General features: G+C 39.0%; 1 protein-coding gene across 2 annotated transcripts in view; it reads right to left on the bottom strand.

Moving 5' to 3' along the window:
• snx8a (sorting nexin 8a) overlaps positions 1–20,212 on the bottom strand; it is a 68,767-nt gene that overhangs the window by 10,174 nt on the left and 38,381 nt on the right. For both annotated transcript variants that reach the window (XM_059979809.1, XM_059979808.1), the window contains exons 7-12: positions 19,446–19,526; positions 6,975–7,135; positions 5,309–5,441; positions 1,938–2,006; positions 1,644–1,793; positions 273–422 (exon numbers count right to left, since the gene is read on the bottom strand). In XM_059979809.1, coding sequence (XP_059835792.1) covers positions 273–422; positions 1,644–1,793; positions 1,938–2,006; positions 5,309–5,441; positions 6,975–7,135; positions 19,446–19,526 — 744 coding nt within the window. The remainder of the gene's footprint in view (positions 1–272; positions 423–1,643; positions 1,794–1,937; positions 2,007–5,308; positions 5,442–6,974; positions 7,136–19,445; positions 19,527–20,212) is intronic.

Here is a 20,212-nt window from a genome sequence, read left to right on the forward strand (position 1 = left end):
TACAAAGGTATCATTTAAGAGATACTTGATAAATAATTGATAGGAGTTTGAAGGAATACAGGTAAATAGAACCAGCTTGCTGGATACAATGGATGTATTGTTCTAAAAGGCTTATTTCCATGCTGTATTGTTCAATGACTCTAAAATATCAGAATTGGATATTCAGATGCCACATGTAACCATGGACCAGAACATAGGAGTGCAGCTTGTCGAAGTGCAATCATGCAAAAAGAGAGAAAGAAGAGTAGTTGCTATTGCTGGGCTGACTGTACCTCATGGTGCCCTTGAATCTGGGAATCGATGAAAGCTGTCAGCACATGGGAAGTGATATGCAGGTAGATGTGGATGAGCTGAGTCTCCTGGTGCAGGCAAAACAAGGAGAAGTAGTTCCGAAGTTCCATGGTCAATATGGTGTTTTCTTGCTAGAAGGCAGATTGCAGACAAAAGGTATATCAATAGGAAAGTGAGCACGCCAATACTCCTTTGTTACCACCACCTTGAACTCTGTGCTCACACCCCCCCCCCCCCCAATTACAGTAGATGGCATTTAGTGGTCACCAATATTTCGGCAGATCCAATGCTGTTTGAAAGGCCATGAGCAGAGGTTTGAAATGACAGTACAAGGGAGATAATAGACCAGATGAACTACACATTACATCTCCCCCACCTAATTACCCATAGCCTGTTGATTACCAGCATTTTCTAATATTTCTTAAATAGTCAAATCTATCACCAGAATATTTAAACTTGTTTTCCCGAGATATAAAAACGCATCGCCATCTCTTCCTTCATCGAACATAGCCTGAATACAAAATCCACTTGTATTCATTCACAGAACGCCAGTGTCACCAATAAGGGCAAAAATTAACTACCACCCCATTCGTCTTGCATTAAACGAGCAGTTTTTCTCCTCCCCAGAGGGCTGTAAAGGGTCAACTCTATTACTGTGGAGCTACACTCACTTATCGATGGCACTTTTTCCCTTTATAAAGAATTATTTTCAAATCTAATTTAAATGCCCCATTTACTGTAGAGTGATTTCAACTTTCACATTTCAGACTTCTTTTGATCAGCAACTGGCAGTCACATATTCAGCCACCTGCATCCTAGTTACTGAGAACAGAAAACTGATAAAGAATTTCAGCGTGGTGTCTGAGCAAGTTTGACAAAGGATGGAAGTAGGGAACTTGATGAAATTAATAAGTTCTGCACAGGTGCAGGAAGCAGCACCAATGTATTCATCAATGTAGTGGAGAAAGTCTTGAGGACTGCTGTCAGAGTGCATTAGGAACAAGGAATTCTTTGCATGGGTATCAAAAAAAAAAGCAGGTGCCCATGGCTCCATTCTTGCTTTGTGGAAAATGAGGAATCAAATGAGAAGCGTTCAAGATAAGAACCCACTCAGTTTCTCCAGCAATTTTACTTTTGCTCCACAATCTTTAGCCCTTTGCTATCTCCACTTATCACCTCCTGTCCTGTCACCATCTCCACCTTTCTCTTCCCCACCCATTTCTGTTCTTCTGCATTGAAACTACCACCCATTATTGATGTCTGCATCTTGCATGAGAGCATGACAATACTCATGGGTAAAGTACTGAAGAGCTACAGCACATTCAACAAAATTTTCCAGAAATTCCAATCACCTGTAAGATTCGTGATTCCAGTTGCTCCACAGAAATCTGCTCCTTGCTCTGCACAGTTACACTCATCATCTGCCGTTTCATAGAGGTGTATTTCTGTAATGCTCGCTGGTGCTCGTGAAGGACACCTTTCTCATGCCGCTCACACAAGTCCTGGAAATAAAGGTTGGGGAAAAGGGAGGAGGTGCGATGTTTATTACTGACAAGAGATCCAAACAAAGGCAATTCATTTCCAAACTGAAATTAATTTCCTATTTTCAGCAGATTACACATTGGGTGTGCTTCAGTATCACTGACCTTATAGGACTGCAATAAATCCAGAAAGATATTGAGTTTTTCCACCACTTCCTCCTCTTCTCGTTTACCCTGTTTAAGAAATAGAAACTATTTTAAAGGCCTTGGAATATGCTTTTATAACAACTCATTTGTTCTTTCTATTACCTATTTGTAGATGATTTACTCTAATGGACTCAACCATATTATTCTTGATCTGGCAAGATAGTGAAGTGACTAGTCACAGCGGCTTTTACTAGGGTCAACGACAGGTGCCACCGTTATAATTAAATGTATGTCTAATGATCACAAGATCCTGCTAAACATTGAGAACTCAAAGGACTGCAGGTCTACACCATCAGCAAGTTGCTCGCTGACAGAGATAATGAAGGAGCTGAGCAACGTGCTGCTGCCCGAGTCGATGGAGGCTTACAGGCAAATAGCAAGTGGCCGTCACGGTCACTTTTCTTGTGATTGCAAGACCCCTTTAGACATTGTTAAAACCGGTCTACCTCAAATTTGATTTGCTGATTTATTAGATGCGAACAGAGGCAGATGGTGGGGCCGAGTCCTCTGTCATAGTGATGTGTAGGCCCGAAACCATGGTGTCGCCTGTTTGCAGCTGCCCAGAGTGAGGACTGCAGACTTTTTAGCAGCACTCAATGAGCCCAGACCTCAAGCTGTGGGTTCACTTGCTTTTCAGCTGCAGGAGGCACTTGAGCCGTCGCGCACTTCCAGGGCCGGCATAGAAGGTTGTGGTGACTGAAGATTTAAAATGGACTGAGGGGTATGGACTATATGCAGATAATTTGTCTGGTTGCATTTTGTATATGCGAGGACTGGGCCTAGCAGGCATTAGGGGCCAATCAACAGATGAGATCAGTGGGCCGGGGAGGTCACACAAGTTCTCTCTAAATAGCAATTGCTTGGCACAGGGGCAGTCGATAAGATCAATGGGTCTCCAATCACATTCACACTGGTAGCTTCCAGAAGTGGATATAATTGATCCTGCAACTTTTATACTAGCTATGGTGTATTCTTTGTGTATTGAGGATTAGAGGGTCACACTCCACTTCAAAGTCATGAATACATGATCTCAGCCAATACACTTGGTGCAATGAAGAAGAGTCGCCAACAAGATGAGTCAGTCATACAGGTTATAAACAGGCCTTGCAGCCCAATTCGTCCATGCTAACAGATTGTCTCATTGCCTGCATTTGCCCCATATCCCTATAAAATCTTATTATCCATGAACCCACCCAAATGTCTTTTAAAACTTGTATTTTTACCTGCCTCTACCACTTCCTCTGGCAGTATTTTTCATTATTTATTTTCTTGCCCCTCAAATCCCCTTTGTTTTCCCTTCACACTTGAAACTTATACCATCTAGATTTAGACTACCCTCCCCTAGGAAAAAGACTGATCATATCCATGTCCCTCAATTTTTTATACCTCTGTAAAATTATCACCCAGCTTCCACTACTCCAGAAAAAAACTGTCTCAGGTTATCTAGTATTTCCTCATAATTCAAGGCCCTCTAGTTCCAGTGACATCCTTGTAAAATGTTTTCCCTCTCTAGTTCAACCACATTACCCCTATAGTACAGCAACCAAAACAGAAAGCAATTTTCTGCTGCTCGCTCACCAACATCTTGCACAATTGTAACATGACATTCCACCTTTTGTACTTAAACGTCCCATCCAGTGAAAACAAGTACAGTTGGCCCTTCTTATCCACGGGGGATTGGTTCCAGGACCCCCTGCGGATACCAAAATATGCAGATGCTCAAGTCCCTTATTTAATCTGTCTCAGTGCGGGTGGATTTTAGGACCTGGGGGAGCTCTGAACCTTATTTAACCTGTCTCAATTTGGGTGGACTTTAGGACCCGGGGGAGCTCTGAACCTTATTTAATCTGTCTCAATTTGGGTGGACTTTAGGACCCGGGGGGGCTCTGAACCTTATTTAACCAGTCTCAATTTGGGTGGACTTTAGGACCTGGGGGAACTCCGGACCTGCCGCCTGCGGCTGCTGCTGAATCCACAGTGTTTCTGTTCCACTGACGGAAAATAATCACAATTGAAAATAAAGTGGAAATAATAAAGCGATTGGAAAGAGGTGAAACACTGTCAGTCATTGGAAAAGCATTAGGCTAGTTGGTCAACAATCGGAGTGATTTTAAAGGATAAAGTGAGAATAATGGAGCATGTGAAAAACTGCCCTGATGAAAGCTACAATTATTACTAAGCAACACAGTGGTTTAATTATTGAAATACTTACATTTTTAAGTGTTTTATATGCATAGAAATGTAAAATATACAGTGGCATGCAAAAGTTTGGGCACCCTTGGTGAAAATTTCTGTTACTATGAATAGCTAAGGGAGTAAAAGATGACCTGAAGTCGACTGTGACCTTGCTTACTTGTGTCACCATTCTGAGCGAATTATGTAATTGTATTCCTAAGCCTCTGTGTCCTACAACATTCCTCAGGGCATTCCTTATTCTGTTTCATTTCCAAACAGCATCGTTTCACACTTGACTGTATTAAACTCCATCTACCATTCCCTTACCCAGTTCCTCAGTTAATCTCGATCCTGTTGAAACCTTAGACAACTTTCTTCACTGTCCACCACACCACTAACTGTGGTGTCATTTGCAAACTGGGGATTTATCTACCTTTTTATGCATTAAGATCACCAACAAGACCTCTTCAACATTTCTTCATAATACTGACACGTTTAAAGACATCAATGAATTTTCTCTTGCTTCCATAACCACTCATTGTACTTACAAATAAGTATTTATTTGACACCTTTACCATCTCTCGTGGCTTCAAACCTAGGTAACTGCAATGATCCTTAAGGGAACCTATTTTCCCCCAGCTACCGTTTTGTTCTTAATATACAGTATTTCTTAGGATTCCTCTTTTACCTGGTCTGTTAATAACACGTCGCTTTTATGCCCTCCCAATTTCCTTTGTACTCCTACATCCCTTCAACCTCAAGAAATCTGTTCAACCCCCAGCTTTCTATACCCGTGAGATGCCTGTCTATTTTCTGACCAGAACCTTAAATTTCCCTCATCAGCCAGGGTTCCCTAAAGTCTTGCTCATCACTGTATAGACACATGCTAAATTAAAGCATTACCCAATTCCATTCCAAGTGGATGCAAGGTACACAACATACTACTTCTGAGCCTTCTGGGCATCTGAAACAAACAAAATCATCTTCTGCTAATTATCTAATTACAGTCTCTGGGATCTTGCTGTGCAAATTGTATTATTACTTGCAAGATAATTAGCAAAGACCTGTGGGATATAAAGGTTTTTAAAAGAAAATGTCAGACCAATCCTCATGTTAACCAGTGGTGCAAGACAGTAATTAATTATTGGACCTACCTGCCTTGCAGCTTTATCAGCAAGTAAAGCAAACTCCACAGATAAGCTTTTAAGTGTTTGCTTCAAGGTTCCCCACATGCTGCTTGTAGCCAATGCCCACGATGGAACTGGTGTTGTGTCAGAGCCCAGAGTACTGAGGCACAAAGTGAGGAGAGGAAACAAAACTTCAAAAAAAGAAAATACCACCACAATATATGAACATTCCCGCCATCAGAACAAAAATTTTCAACCCAAGAACGATGTGGAAGTAATTTCATCAACCTGGTAATATCAGTTTAAACTGACAGCTCAGCACAACAATTTAGGCAGTTAGAGAAAATTACAGATGTTGGCATTGCCAGTGATGCTACTGTTCTGCAACTTTGCTAAGCAGCAAAGTTTCTCCCTGAAAATGCTTCTGTGAAATGCCTTGGCATATTTTTGTGACATTAAACGTTATAGCCTACAAAGCCTACAAAACAAAACTGTTTATTTAACAATGGTTACACTTCAGGAGTATTTCAGTGGCTGCAAGATATTGGAATAGCCCAAGCCTGAAGCAGATGTTATACAATTGCAAGTTCATACTTGGAAAGCAAACTGATGTTAAAAACAATTGGACCTTGTTTGCCAAGTGAAAAGTTGCGCATCCAAATTCATTTCACTCAGTTTCAATCAGTTCCCTCAAGTCTGCAGATCTGAGTTCCATTAGCACAAGCATTTCCTTCCTGTGACATGCCAAAACTATTTTCCTGATCACAGAAAGATGCCCCCACTTTCCAAGTTTCTCTCTCCCCCCCCCACCCTCGAGTATTCCTACTTTCCCCAGGAGGACAGTTGTTACTATTTTAAGCCTTGTTCAGTCACCAACCCAGCAACTTCAAGCTATCCATAAGCCAATCCTGACCCAGTCCAGCAAATAACAGCAAGCTGCAGCTGTTTTCAATCACACTGACTGGTGTGAAACTAACATCTAACTTGTATTCTTTGAGTCTTTGACCTACTCTTTCTAACGGCATTTGTGTTTGAACCCTTGAATCACTAACTTAACTTCTACTCACTCCACTGATGGAAGCTCGAGGACCATTTGCACGCTGTACCCTCACAAATAATACTGCGTAGCAAGGAAAATAATAATTATCAACAATCTCTTGTCATGCACACACCATCCACTTCATATCTTTAAACTTCCTTAAGTCCTGCAAGATCACAACTCCCAGCTTGTTATCACCTATGCAACACACCCCAACCGTAGAGTTCCATTTTCTACTGTTGTTTCCCTTTTCTTGTTGTTTGAGCTGGCTTTATAACAAAGTATGGGCTGTTCCATGTGGATCTTGGAAGCAATTACCTCAGCTTAACTCAGTTCTTCCACCCACTCTCCCCCAAGCACAGAAACAGTAAGTGCACTTCTCAGCATTGCTAGCGTACACTGAAGCATAAAGGCTCTGTGACAAAAAGAATTGGTGAAGTCTAGCAAGGGTATAAGATACTTTTCCTATAAACTAGAGGATAGGATTTATTAGCAAAAGTGAGAATAAGTAATTAAGCATTACTTCATTATGCAGGCTATTAAAAGATACAGAAGCTTTATGTTACTTGCACCCTCTGCAAAAGGGGAAGTTGCTCTGATTTATAAAGGAGTACATATAACATAGTCAGATACAGAGAATCGCTCAATCCTTGCCTCAACTCCTTGCCGAACAGCAGGAGATCAGAAGCGTTTTCAGCAGATCTAAATGCCATCCTCTCTGCCCGGTCCCTTAGCTTATGGAAGCTGCTGTAAATGTTTCGTATCAGTTCCCTACTGGCACCAAATTGAGCCTGGATATCTGGAGGCAGAAGTTCCTGCATTTTGGGTAAAAAGGTAAAATCAAAACAATAAAATCATTAGCTTCCTTTAACAAAAAGAAAATTGGCCACTTTTTTCTTGAAGCAAATTAGTTTTAGATCATTCTATGGATGTTTTCCATGCTAGAATAACTATTTTCCATATTCCCCACAATGTCTCTACCTCTCTTTTCCCTGCAACTTAAAAACACACTCCCTGTTAACTTTTCTAGTTCTGATTGAGTTCTTGGTCCAAAATGTTAACGATTCTTTGTTCACAGATGACTACCTGCTCTGCTAAACACTTCCGGCTTTACATTTCAGTCTCCATTGTACTGAATTAGAACTTAATGGGTTCTAGTTCCAGACACAGACATAAATACAATATTGAGGAGTGCTACATAGTTGGAGGTAGTGACTTTTGAATGAAATGCCCTACCTATTCTTTCTGGTGGACATCAGAGGACCAGTGGAGAGAAATTCTCTTTGGTGCCAATATACAGTCCTTAACCAACTTGATTATCCAAGAGACTGCAGATGCTGTAATCCACAGTGAGAAAAAAAAACTACTGGAGGAGCTCAGCAGATCAGGCAACAACTCTGGATACAGAGAGACAATCGACATTTCAGATCAAGCTCCTCATCAGGAGTCAGATGCCTAAACTGAGCTTCTCCTACAGTTTGCCTTTTGCTCCCTAAATCATCTAATAATTTTACCACACTACCTTCTCTCCTTGAAAATAAAAAAAAGGTACTTATTTTTCATAAATGATGTACAGGGAGTGTTGGGAAGTACATTAAGGGAAACAGATCAAAATTGTTCAAATGGAACCAAGTTACAGATTAGTCTTAATGAAAGAGCCTTAGTTCCAAAAAGCAGAACAGATTCTTACATTCATTTAAACTAATTGTGTTAACTTTGATTTGAAAACTTAAAAATTGTTTCCAATAGGAGGGTGACCTACACCAGTACGACACCTGATTATAAACTCATGCTGCGAAAAAAGAATCTGTGACATTCTCTGCTTCGTGTGCCCCACAACATCAGTTTCATTCCTCTAAACAGGGGTGGCCAACCCTTCACATTCCATGCTTCAGTTTTCTCACGCACGAGTTCAGATGTGCCATACAACTCTTGCAACCCCATTCAATTCTTGTAAAAATGTTAATATAGACATATTTAGTATTTTTACATGATATATTGATTTAATATAAAACAAGATGAACATTACCTACTTTAATGAGACTTTTAAAAAATATATTTTGTCTTTTGATTTCTTCCTTTTTCTTAATCAGATATTCTTTCTGTAACTCAGACCCAAGCACTAGCTTCAGTTTTCCTTCTATTTCAGTCTGATGTTGTGTTTTATAGAGTCTATTAAGATCATGTCTTCTATTATGTGAAAAAGTGTTTTCACAAATAATGTACAACGGTTTTCCTGACGGGCCCGCTATAAATATGAACTCATTTTCCACTGTTCATTGAATTCACGCTTACTATCACTTTCTGCTTTACTTTTGCACTGTGATGGGTAACTGAATGTAAAAACAAGGCTTAATTTTCGAAAAGGTACGAAACTGTAAATGTTCACAAAGGATGAACAAAGCACAACTCTGTAGTGCACGGATGTCAATTGTAAACTGACTGGCAAAAACCTGTGACGCACCACTGGTGCAGACGCCTGGCGCCTCAGGTGTGTATTGAACAGTAATGTAACGGTGAAGAACAAAAATCCTTCTTTCCTAGTTTGACTCACTGAACATTTTTTTTTAATTGAAAACAGATTAATGTGAAAGAAGATAACATTCACCAAAAGGTGTGCACAAAATAATAAAATCGCTAAAATAATTGCTAAGTTTTAGATTTATTCTCAGTAAAACCCATTTCTAGCTCTAAGCTACTTGAATTCCTGTTATAGATTTTTTTTCCTACAAATTGGTTTTCCAGTTAATACTTTTTGCATGAGTAGGCTTACTTTTCTATTATTATCACTGGGGTGCAATGCACTACCTCTGATCATCCAATGCGCCACTTTTGGCGCATGCACCATAGGTTGGCCACCCCTGCTCTAAACAAACACTTCTTTTTGCTACATTTCTGCTTTCATCCTCTCTATTCCTCCAAGATACAGTTCACCACATCCCTATCTTCTCCTTCAAATACTCCACATTCAACTTATTACCCTCTATTGTGAATAAGATTCAACCGTCAGACACAGTTCTACCTCCCTTTTCAGCATTCTGAAGAGACATTCTCTGACTTTCTGGTGTATTCTTCCATCTCCAGCAATTACTTCCCTTTTCAGAATTTTCCCATCCAACTGCAGGAATGTAACATCTGTCCTTTCACCTCATCCTTATAAGACAAAGGAGCAGAATCAGGCCATTTGGTCCACTGTGTCTGCTCCACCATTTCATCATGGCTGATCTATTTCCCTCAACCCCACTCTCTTGCCTTCTCCACATAATCTTTCATGCCCTGACTAATCAAGAACCTATTGACCTCCGCCTTAAAATACACCCAGTGACGTGGACTCCACAGCCATCTCTGGCATCAAATTCCAGAGATTCACCATCTTCCGGCTAAAGAAATTCCTCATCTCTATTCTAAAACAACTTTTTTTTATCTTGAGGCTGTGTCCGCTGGTCCTAGACTCCCCCCACCACAGGAGACATCCTCTTCACATCCACTTTATCAAGGTCTTTCAACATTTGATAAGATTCAATGAGATCCCCCCCTCATTCTTCTAAATTCTAATGAGTGCAAGTCCTGAGCCTTCAATAGCTGCTTGCATGCCATTCCCACAATCATTCTATGAACCTCCTCTGAACCCCCTACAAAGTCAACACGTCCTTTCTTAAAATAGGGGCTCAAAACTGCTCACAATACACCAAAATTAAGGCCTCATTAGTGCCTTATACAGCCTCAGCATTACATCTTTGCTTTTATATTCTGGTCTCTTGAAAAGAATGCTAACATTGTATTCGTCTTTCTCACCACCAATTCAACCTGCGAATTAACCTTTAGGAAATCCTGTACAAGGACTCCCACATCCCGTTGCACCTCGGATTTTTGAATTTCCTCTCCATTTAGAAAATAGTCTATGCTTTCATTCCTTTTACCGAAGTTCATGATCATACACTTCTCGACATGGTATTCCATCTGCCACCTCTTTGCCCATTCTTCTAATCCAAGCACTTCTGCAGCCTCTGTTTCCTGAACACTACCTGCCTTGCCACCTATCTTCGAATTGTCTGCAAATTTGGCCATAAAGCCATCAATTTCATCACGCAAATCATTGGAATACAACGTAAAAAGCAGTCCCAACACAGACCCCTGTGGAACACCACTAGACATTGGCAAACAATGTAAAAAGGACCCCATTTCCCCCCCAATCTTTGCCTCCTCCCAATCAGCAAATGCTCTATCCATCCAAGCCTCTTTCCTGTCATATCCTGAGCTCTTATCCTGTCCAGCAGCCTCATGTGCAGCACCTTGTCAAAGCCTTCTGGAACTCCAAGTACAAAACATCCAATTTTCATTTGTCTATCTTGCTTGTTACTTCCTTAAAGAATTCCAACAGACTTGTCAGGCAAGATTTTCCCATAAGGAAACCATGCTGACTTTGGCCTATTTGGTCATGTGCCTCCAAGTACTCCGAAACCACATACTTAATAATTGACTCTAACATCCTCCCAACCACGAATGTCAAGCTAATTTCCTTTCTTCTGCTTCCCTCCCTTCCTGAAAGAGGGGAGCAACATTTGTAATTTTAAAATCCCCTGGAACCATGCCAAAATCTATTGATTCTTGAAAGATCACTACTTGCCCTCCACAATCTCTTCTGCTACTTCTTTTAGAACCCTGGGTGTAAATGATCAGATCCAAGTGGCTCATCTCCCTTTAGACCTTTCAGTTTCCCCAGCATCATCTCCCTAGTAATAGTAACTGCACTCACTTCTGCCATTGACACTCTCAAACTTCCAGTATACTACAAAATTGTCTTCCACAGTGAAGAACAATGCAAAATTCTTATTTAGTTCGTCTGTCATTTCCTTGTCCCCCATTACTCCAGCAGCATTTTCTAGCGGTCCAGTATCTACTTTCACCCTTTTTCTCTTTATGTATCTGAAAAAAACTTCTGTTATCTTCTTGATATTATTGGCTCGCTTACCTTCATATTTCATATTTTCCCGTTTATAATTTTAGTTGCCTTCTGTTGGTTTTTAAAAGTTTCCCAATTCTCTAACTGGCCACTGATTTTTGCACTATTTTGCTTTTATGTTGGCTTTGACTTCCCTTGACAGCCACAGTTGCATCATCCTACATTTAAAATACTACTACTTCTTTAGGATGCATCTATCCTGCACCTTCCGTATTGCCCCCAGAAACTCACCATTGCTGTTCTGCCGTCATTCCTGCTAGCCAGCTTCTCTCTCATGCCTCTAAAATTCCTTTTATTCCATTGTAATACAGATGCATCTGACTTTAGCTTCTCCCTCTCAAATTGCAGGGTGAATTCTATCATGTTATGATCACTATTTCCTAAGGGCTCCTTTACCTCAAGCTCCCTAATCATATCCAGGTTATTACATCCAAACGAGAATCACTGATCCCCTCATGGGCTCAACCAGAAGCTGCTCCAATAAACCATCTTGGAGGCATTCCACAAATGTTCTCTCTTTGGATCCAGCATCTTTCTTTTTCTATCTTTTTTATTGATTTAAAAGAATAAGGATAAATACAAATCAGAGGAGAGGTTACCTCAAATACATATTTCAATAATAGTACAAAGAAAGGAATATACATTGTCAAAATCATATATAGTATTAAGCTAATATAAAGAAAAAAGAACCACATCTCCTCTTAACAGTTCATAGAAAAAAAGACTCAATTTCTGTTATTGAGGAAAAAAAAACCATTAAACTAACCTAAAAAGAAGGGGACTGGGCAGTTCACTTTGAGGATACAGTTAAAAAAGGAAAAAACCCTTCTGGTCAAATCTAAAATTTCACAGAGAAGAAAAAAAAATTAAATGAAAAAGTAAAAAGAATTCGATCATATGAAAGTATTGAATAAAAGGTTGACAAGTTTGCTCAAATTTAAAAGATGTATCAAACGTCTGACTCCTAATTTTCTCCAAACTTAAACACAACATAATGGAGGAGAGCCAAAAAAAACAGTAGGTGGATTGTGATCCTTCCAGTACAATAGAATAGCTCTCCTAGCCAATAAAGTTGAGAAAGCTATCATGTGTTGACCTGAAGCAGAAACATTTCCTGCTTCCGTCAGAATAATCCCAAAGACTGCAGTAAATGAATTAGGTTGTAGGTCCATATCTATGACTTTTGATAACATTCTAAAAACATCTCTTCAAAAATTATTTAACTTTATGCAAGACCAAAACATATGAGTTAAGGTAGCCACCTCAGTGTTGCATCTATCACAGGTGGGATTTATATTAGAAAACATATGCACTAGTTTATCTATTGACATATGTGCCCTGTGCACTACCTTGAACTGAATCAAGGACTGACAGGTGCAGATAGATAAATTGTTAACTAAATGACAAATTTTATTCCATTGATTATCTGAAAGTGACCCTTGAAGTTCCAATTCCCAAGCACGTTTAACCTTATCATTAGACATCATTCGTAAATTCAATAGCCGTTTATATATAATGGCTATCAATCCTTTTCGAAATGGGTTAAGCTGAAAGATAACATCTATTTGGTAAATGAGCAAATGGATAATTCGGTAACAAATCGCATAAAAAACTCCTGACTTGTAAATATCTAAAAAATTGTGCATTAGATATATCATATTTATCTACTAGATGCAAAAAGAACATTAAACAATCTTCTAAAAACAGATCTGGAAAAGTTTTTTATTCCCTTAGTTTTCCATGTTATAAGGCCTTATCTAAAAATGATGGTTTAAAAAAAGTTAAGTTGGATATTACTAGAGAGAACAAAGTTACTTAAGTCAAAAAATCTGCAAAACTGAAACCAAATTTTTAATGTATGTCTAACAATGGGGCTAAGATCTTGTCTACCAATCCTAGAAAACAAAAAGGGAAGAGGAGCTCGCAGTAAAGAAGCCAAAGAGAACCCCTTTACTAAGTTCGCCTCCAAGTCCAACCACGAAGGACAATCCTGGTTATCTATACAGTGAATCCAAAAAGTAATATAACGAATGGTCTTACTGAATATGTTTTTATCTATCTCTCTAATTTTATTAGTAATCACTAAAAGTTATGCTTTGGTTTTCCTTCTTAAGCCTGCTGAATATGAAATTACCTGTCCCCTAAGAAAAGATTTCATTGTATCCCATATAACCAAATTTGACATACCTTCAGTTGTATTGTTCAAAAAAATAAAGAAATTTGTTCCTTGATAAAACTAACAAAAGTTGGATCTTGTAACAATATGGGATTCAATCTCCACTGTGACATTTTCAAAATATTATCAGAGAGCCTCAAAGTTATTTCATAGGTGTGTAATCCAATAGCGTAATGACATCATATGCACAATCGATAACGGAATATAACAATCATCTATCTACAAACCCCATTTCCAGAAAAGTTGGGATATTTTCCAAAATGCAATAAAAACAAAAATATGTTAATTCACGTGAACCTTTATTTAACTGACAGAAGTACAAAAAAAAGATTTTCAATAGTTTTACTGACCAACTTAATTGTATTTTGTAAATATACACTACTTTAGAATTTGATGGCTGCAACACACTCAACAAAAGTTGGGACAGAGGCATGTTTACCATTGTGTTACATCACCTTTCCTTTTAATAACACTTTTTAATCGTTTTGGAATTGAGGATACTAATTGTAGTAGATTTGCAATTGGAAATTTTGTCCATTCTTGCTTGATATAAAACTTCAGCTGCTCAACAGTCCGTGGTCTCCGTTGTCTGATTCTCCTCTTCATGATGCGCCATACATTTTCAATAGGAGATAGATCTGGACTGGCAACAGGCCAGTCAAGCACACGCACTCTGTGTCTACAAAGCCATGTTGTTGTAGCCCGTGCAGAATGTGGTCTGGCATTGTCCTGCTGAAATAAGCATGGACGTCCCAGGAAGAGACGTCGCCTTGATGGCAACATATGTCTCTCTAAAATCCTAATATACGCCTCAGAGTCAATGGTACCTTCACATACATGTAACTCACCCATGCCGTGGGCACTGATGCACCCCCATACCATCACAGATGCTGGCTTTTGCACCTTTCGCTGATAACAATCAGGATGGTCGTTTTCATCTTTGGCACAGAGAACTCGACGCCCGTTTTTTTCTGAAAACTAGCTGAAATGTGGGCTCATCTGACCACAGCACAGGGTTCCACAGTCTTTCAGCCCATCTGAGATGAGCTCAGACCCAGAGAACTCGCCGGCGTTTCTGCATAGAGTTGATGTATGGCTTCCTCCTTGCGTAATACAATTTCAAGTTGCATTTCTGGATGCAGCGATGGACTGTGTTAAGTGACAATGGTTTTCTGAAGTACTCCCGAGCCCAGGTGGCTATAATTGTCACAGTAGCATGACGGTTTCTTAGGCAGTGCCGCCTGAGGACTCGAAGATCACGCACATTCAACTGTGGTTTCCGACCTTGCCCTTTACGCACTGAGATGTCTCTGAATTCTCTGAATCTTTTCACAATATTATGTACTGCAGATGTTGAAAGACCTAAATTCTCTGCAATCTTGCTTTGGGAAATGTTCCTTTTGAACTAACAATTCTCTCATGAACTTTGGCACAAAGGGGTGAGACATGACCCATCCTTGCTTGCAAAGACTGAGCCTTTGATGGACGCTACTTTTATACCCAGTCATGATACCTCTTAGCCAGCTTAATGTGGAGTCTTCCAAACCGGTGTTACTTGAATATTCTGTGCACTTTTCAATCTTATTTTAACTCTGTCCTAACTTTTGTTGAGTGTATTGCAGCCATCAAATTCTAAATTAGTGTATATTTACAAAATACAATTAAGTTGGTCAGTAAAACTATTGAAAATCTTTTTTTTGTACTTTTGTCAGTTAAATAAAGGTTCACGTGGATTAACATATTGTGGCGACCAACTTCCCAGCGCACTCGAATTGGCTCGCAAAGTGGCGCGCATTGCATTGAGGCCGGTCCCAAAAAGGGCGCCAAACCTTCTTCACCAGCAAGAGGAAAAGCCTGCGCGCGGGACGGGACTGTGAATATGCGCCCCCTACAACATTCCGGCCCGGGGAGGGCAGGAACAGGAAGACTTTAAAGCAAGGCCGCGAAGTTTGAATAAACCTCTTTTGCAACTGCAGTTCACCGCTACAATATCACAGATTTTTGTTTTTATTGCATTTTGGAAAATATCCCAACTTTTCTGGAAATGGGGTTTTTAGAAAAAAATAATCAATTCTTGAATATTTATAATGTACATGTGGGAACAAAAAAGAAAAACCTTTCTCATTAGGGTGTTTATATCTCCAGATATCGACCAAGCCATATTTTAATAGAAAAGAATTAATACAAGTCGCTGCTTTATTAGGAAGCAACGGATTGGTTGATGACCTGTCAATCGACGGGTTAAGACAACAGTTAAAGTCACTGCCCATAATCAACTTATACTCATTTAGATTTGAGAGTGCAGAAAGTAGCTTCTTAAAAAATTCAGGACTGTCTGAATTAGGTGCATAAGCACACACCAAAGCTACCTTTTGACCACATAACAAACCAGTGACAATTAAATATCTTCCAATCAAATCAGTAACAGTATTAAAATGTACAAAAGGGATGTTAGAGTTAACAAAAACAGATACCCCTCTAACTTTATTTATTGATAAAGAATGATATAAAGGTCCCTTCCAGAATTTAAAAAAGCGATCTTCCTCCTGTCTCCGTACAAGTTTCTTGTGCAAAAATAATATCCACATGAAGTGTTTTTAATTTCTTAAAAATCTTTTGATGCTTAATAGGATGATTCATGCTGTTCAAATTCCAAGAAATTATATTAATTTTATTAGCATCCATGTTTAAGTTTTAATTTAAAATTTTATAAATAAAGTTATTGTACAAGTGCAAACTAGATCCAAAGGAAAAAAAAACAGCACTGACTTAACCAGAAGTAACAACATGAATGATACAAGATATAACCACACAGAATTGCCCAGTCGAGAAAAACTATTCTAATACCCTCTCCTCAAAGCCCGAAAAGCGATCCAATAGAAAGATCACATGCTAACCTGTGACCCTAACCCCAATCTCCATTTTGCAGCTGTATTAACAGTTACATGTTTACCCCACCAATTTCAGACATAATAAAAGAGATGAACAGATTTCAAATATTGTAATGTTATGTCTAACAATAGTTAAAACATAACTGGCAATGGCCATCTTAAATTAATCTGAAGTATATTAATCACGTATTCAGAAAAGGATAAATCCAAGCAAATAACATATTACGACTGAAATCTTTTAAAAGAATTGACAAATCATACAAAAAAATAAGTAAATATATATCAAACCCAAAGCTATATTAATATTAAGGCAAGCAAGAAAAAAAATTAAATCAACCAGGTCCTGTGCGGACATCCGTAAAACGTGAAACAGATTTTCTTCAAAGCTACTGTAAATATATACTAATTAATAACAAATAAAAAAAATTAAATCAGTCCTGTAAGGACATCCATAAAGCATAGAATAGACTTTCCTCAAGGCATCTATAAACGTTTCTCAGCTCGGAATTACCTATTAAAGTTACATTCAGCATAGACTTAAACCCCTTAATAAATTCCCAACCTTCATCTAAAGAGTTAATCTTTTGTGGCTGAGAGTCAGGCAGAAAAATTATCAGTCATGCCAGATAACGGTGCGACAGGCGACATTTTCTTTCATGTAATTCAACCATCAATTCCCGGTATTTCCTTCTTTCAGCAAAAATCTCAGGAGCAAAGTCCTCCACTATATGAATTTCTGTTGCATTGTAGATTAGCTTACCCCTTTTTCTTGCCTCTCGGAGTACAATAGTGCAAGCAAAGTATCAGTGGTCACGGATGTAATTCGGTTGAGGGCTTAGATCGTGGAATTCGATAAGCTCTATCGAGTATGGGTTTGCTTCAAGAATCTCGCTAAAAAGTGAATATAGCATATCTGAAAAGAACTTTAACAGGTCACTGGTTTCAGTATTTTCAGGCAAGCCCAACATGCGTAAATTCCTCCTACGTGTTCTGCTGTCTAAATCAATCATTTTTTTCTTCATTCTTGATAATTCCAAAGTAACTTCATTAATTTTCTTTTCCATAGATGACATCTTCAATTCTTGCTCATAAATAGTTTGCCTGAATAATTCCTGTTCCCTCTCAATTCGAAAAGTAGTCTGTTTGAGCATCTGTAACCGAAAATCCAAGTTCTTCAAAGATTCTTGAACAGTAGAGATGGATTTTTCAAGCTTTCTATCAGCATCCGTCAGTTTATCAATCTTAGTGTTAAGCGAACCAAATTCAAGTTTCATACCTTGTATTGAAGAGAGTATTTTTCCTAAGGTAAAAAGTTTCTCCGATTCCTTTATTTGTTCCGTTTGTTCAGTTTCGGGAAGGGTCTTAACGCCTCTCAATTCAATACCCAATCAACTTCCTGCCATCATAGTTAAGTCATAAATCTTTCAACAAAAATAATGAATCTTCAAACTTAAAATGGATCTATCAGTGGAATGTAAGGTATAAAAAGTACAGCCACGGTGAAAAAGCGTCTCACTCCATTTGCTGCAAAATGGAGTCTCTGGATCCCGCATCAACTTGATTTTCTCAATCTATCTGCATATTGAAATCTCCCATGACTAATGCAACATTGCCTTTTTGACATGCTTTTTCTATCTCCTGCTGTAATTTGTAGACCACATCCTGGCTACCGTGCAGAGGCATGTAAATTAACTCCCATCAGGGTCTTCTTACCCCTTCAGTTTCTTAACTCTACCCACAAGGATTCCACACAACATAAAGCAGTACAACACAGGAATAGCCCTTCTGCCCACAATGTTGTGGCAGCTAATTGAACTATTAATTGAATGTCTAACAAAACTAAACCCTTCTGCTTAAACAAGTTTCTGCACCCACCATGCTGACTGAAAAAAAAACAACTCTATCCATATATCTCCTTTGAGTTTTAACCCTACTCACCTTTCAATCCTGGAAAAAGTCTGTCTGCACTCTGTCTCTCAATCTTATAAACTTCTAACAGTTCTCCCATCAGCTTCCATTGTTTCAGAGAAAATAACTCAAATTTGTCCAACCTCCTGCCTAATCCAGATAGCATCATGGTAAATTCTTCTGCACCCTCTCCAAAGCCTCCACACCCTTCCTAAGATGACTCAACCAGAATCAAATCCAATGCTCCAGATGCAGCCTAACTAGAGTTTTATAAAGCTGTAACACAACTTCCTGACTCTTGAACAAGCAAATTTCCAGTTGAAGCAGCAAGTATTTCCAATCTAGTGAAATGAATTTCATGCTCACTTTGTGGCACCTCTGCATTGAAAGGCTGGGTGCAGTCTTACAGAACCCCTCCATTCAGTCCATCAGAATGACCCCAAGTTTCCAAATGTCTGTCACTAGTTCATCATCCCAGTCTGACATCCCTTCCTTTGGCCTCCTATAGTATAGCAACAAAGCCCAAAGTAACTTAGAGGAAGAGCACTTTACCTTCAATATTACAGCCCTTAAGATTCAATGCTGAATTCAAAGATTTCAAGTTACTAGTTTTTCCTGGTTTGTAAAAAAGACTTTTGAAGCAAGTTCATCCATCTACAATATTTCCTCAGTTTCTCTCCGTATAGTTGAGAAATGATCAGGTATTTTCACTATCCGATTTTTATTTCAAGTTTTGACTGGTTGCTCTATTTTACGTCTCACGTTTCCAGCATTTTTCTTTATTTTCATTGCCCTCCATTCATCATCTTCTCCAGCCAGATTAGCTGTAAATAACAAGGATGCTTCGTCCTCTCTTACTCTCAGTCGCTTCACGCCATGGAAATCAGCATAAGCACCAGCCTGATGATAAGGCTAGGGATAGACTTTAACTTTAACTTCTCCCCTTCTCCGCAACCTCAAAAGATGTTTATTTTCTTGCTTTTCTGGTTCTGATAATAGGTCATTGATCAGAAATATTAACCATTTATCTCTTCACAGGTGCTGCCTGACAATTGAGTATTTCTAGCACCTGCAGTACTCTGACTTCCTTATACCTGCTATACATGCAACATAAAGATCATATGTACATAACCAACAGTGCCCAGCTGAGGAAGTTACAAGTATAACACCAGAGTTCAAAGCATTACCTTGGCTGTTGGTGCAATGCCACATGTCAGGAACTCATCACCCATCCCTCGCAATGATTCACGGATTTTATTTTGAACATCCTTTAAAGAAAAAAAAAACACAAAAAACCTTGAAAATCCTTGAAAGTCAGTTTTAATTAGCATTTTATAAAAAGCAAAGGCAGCACTTATTGCATATTTCTCATTGGTTGAGTGAATGGCACAAAGACAGCACAGCAGTTCTATGCACCTGATATTTGCTCCGTCATTCTGGAAGGTTGTTAAGACAGCTACAATGATGCAGGACTGAGAGTTACACAGATCCAAACCAGACATTTGGCACATCAGAGGTGCAAAGGTAGGCAATGCTTTTATTCCAAAAACAAGTAAAGAACCCAAATCATATATTCATGGAAATATTATTCTCAGCATGCTGACTGTGGTAAGCAAAGTGGAATGGGACAGGTCAATTCCATTTATTGCTATGTCAGCTTTTTCACTATAAAGACATCAAGATATTAAAAATAATTTCTATTTGACGGCATCAATTACAGATCCCTCTCACCTCCCCCCTTACCCAGCTCTGGGATCCTGTAGCATGGTGTGCATTCAGGTGCATGGTCTTTCTTCACCACAGTAACATTGATGGGATGTACACAGTAAACAGTTCTCATTTTTTCTTCAGTCAGTTTAAACCTCCACGGTGGTGTAGCAGTTAGTGTGACACTACTGAAGCTCAGGGGGTACAAGAGATCACCTTCATGGGAATGTAGCAGTTAGCATGAAGC

Source organism: Hypanus sabinus, chromosome 9, assembly GCF_030144855.1.
Source record: "Hypanus sabinus isolate sHypSab1 chromosome 9, sHypSab1.hap1, whole genome shotgun sequence".
Classification (NCBI taxonomy): Eukaryota; Metazoa; Chordata; class Chondrichthyes; order Myliobatiformes; family Dasyatidae; genus Hypanus; species Hypanus sabinus.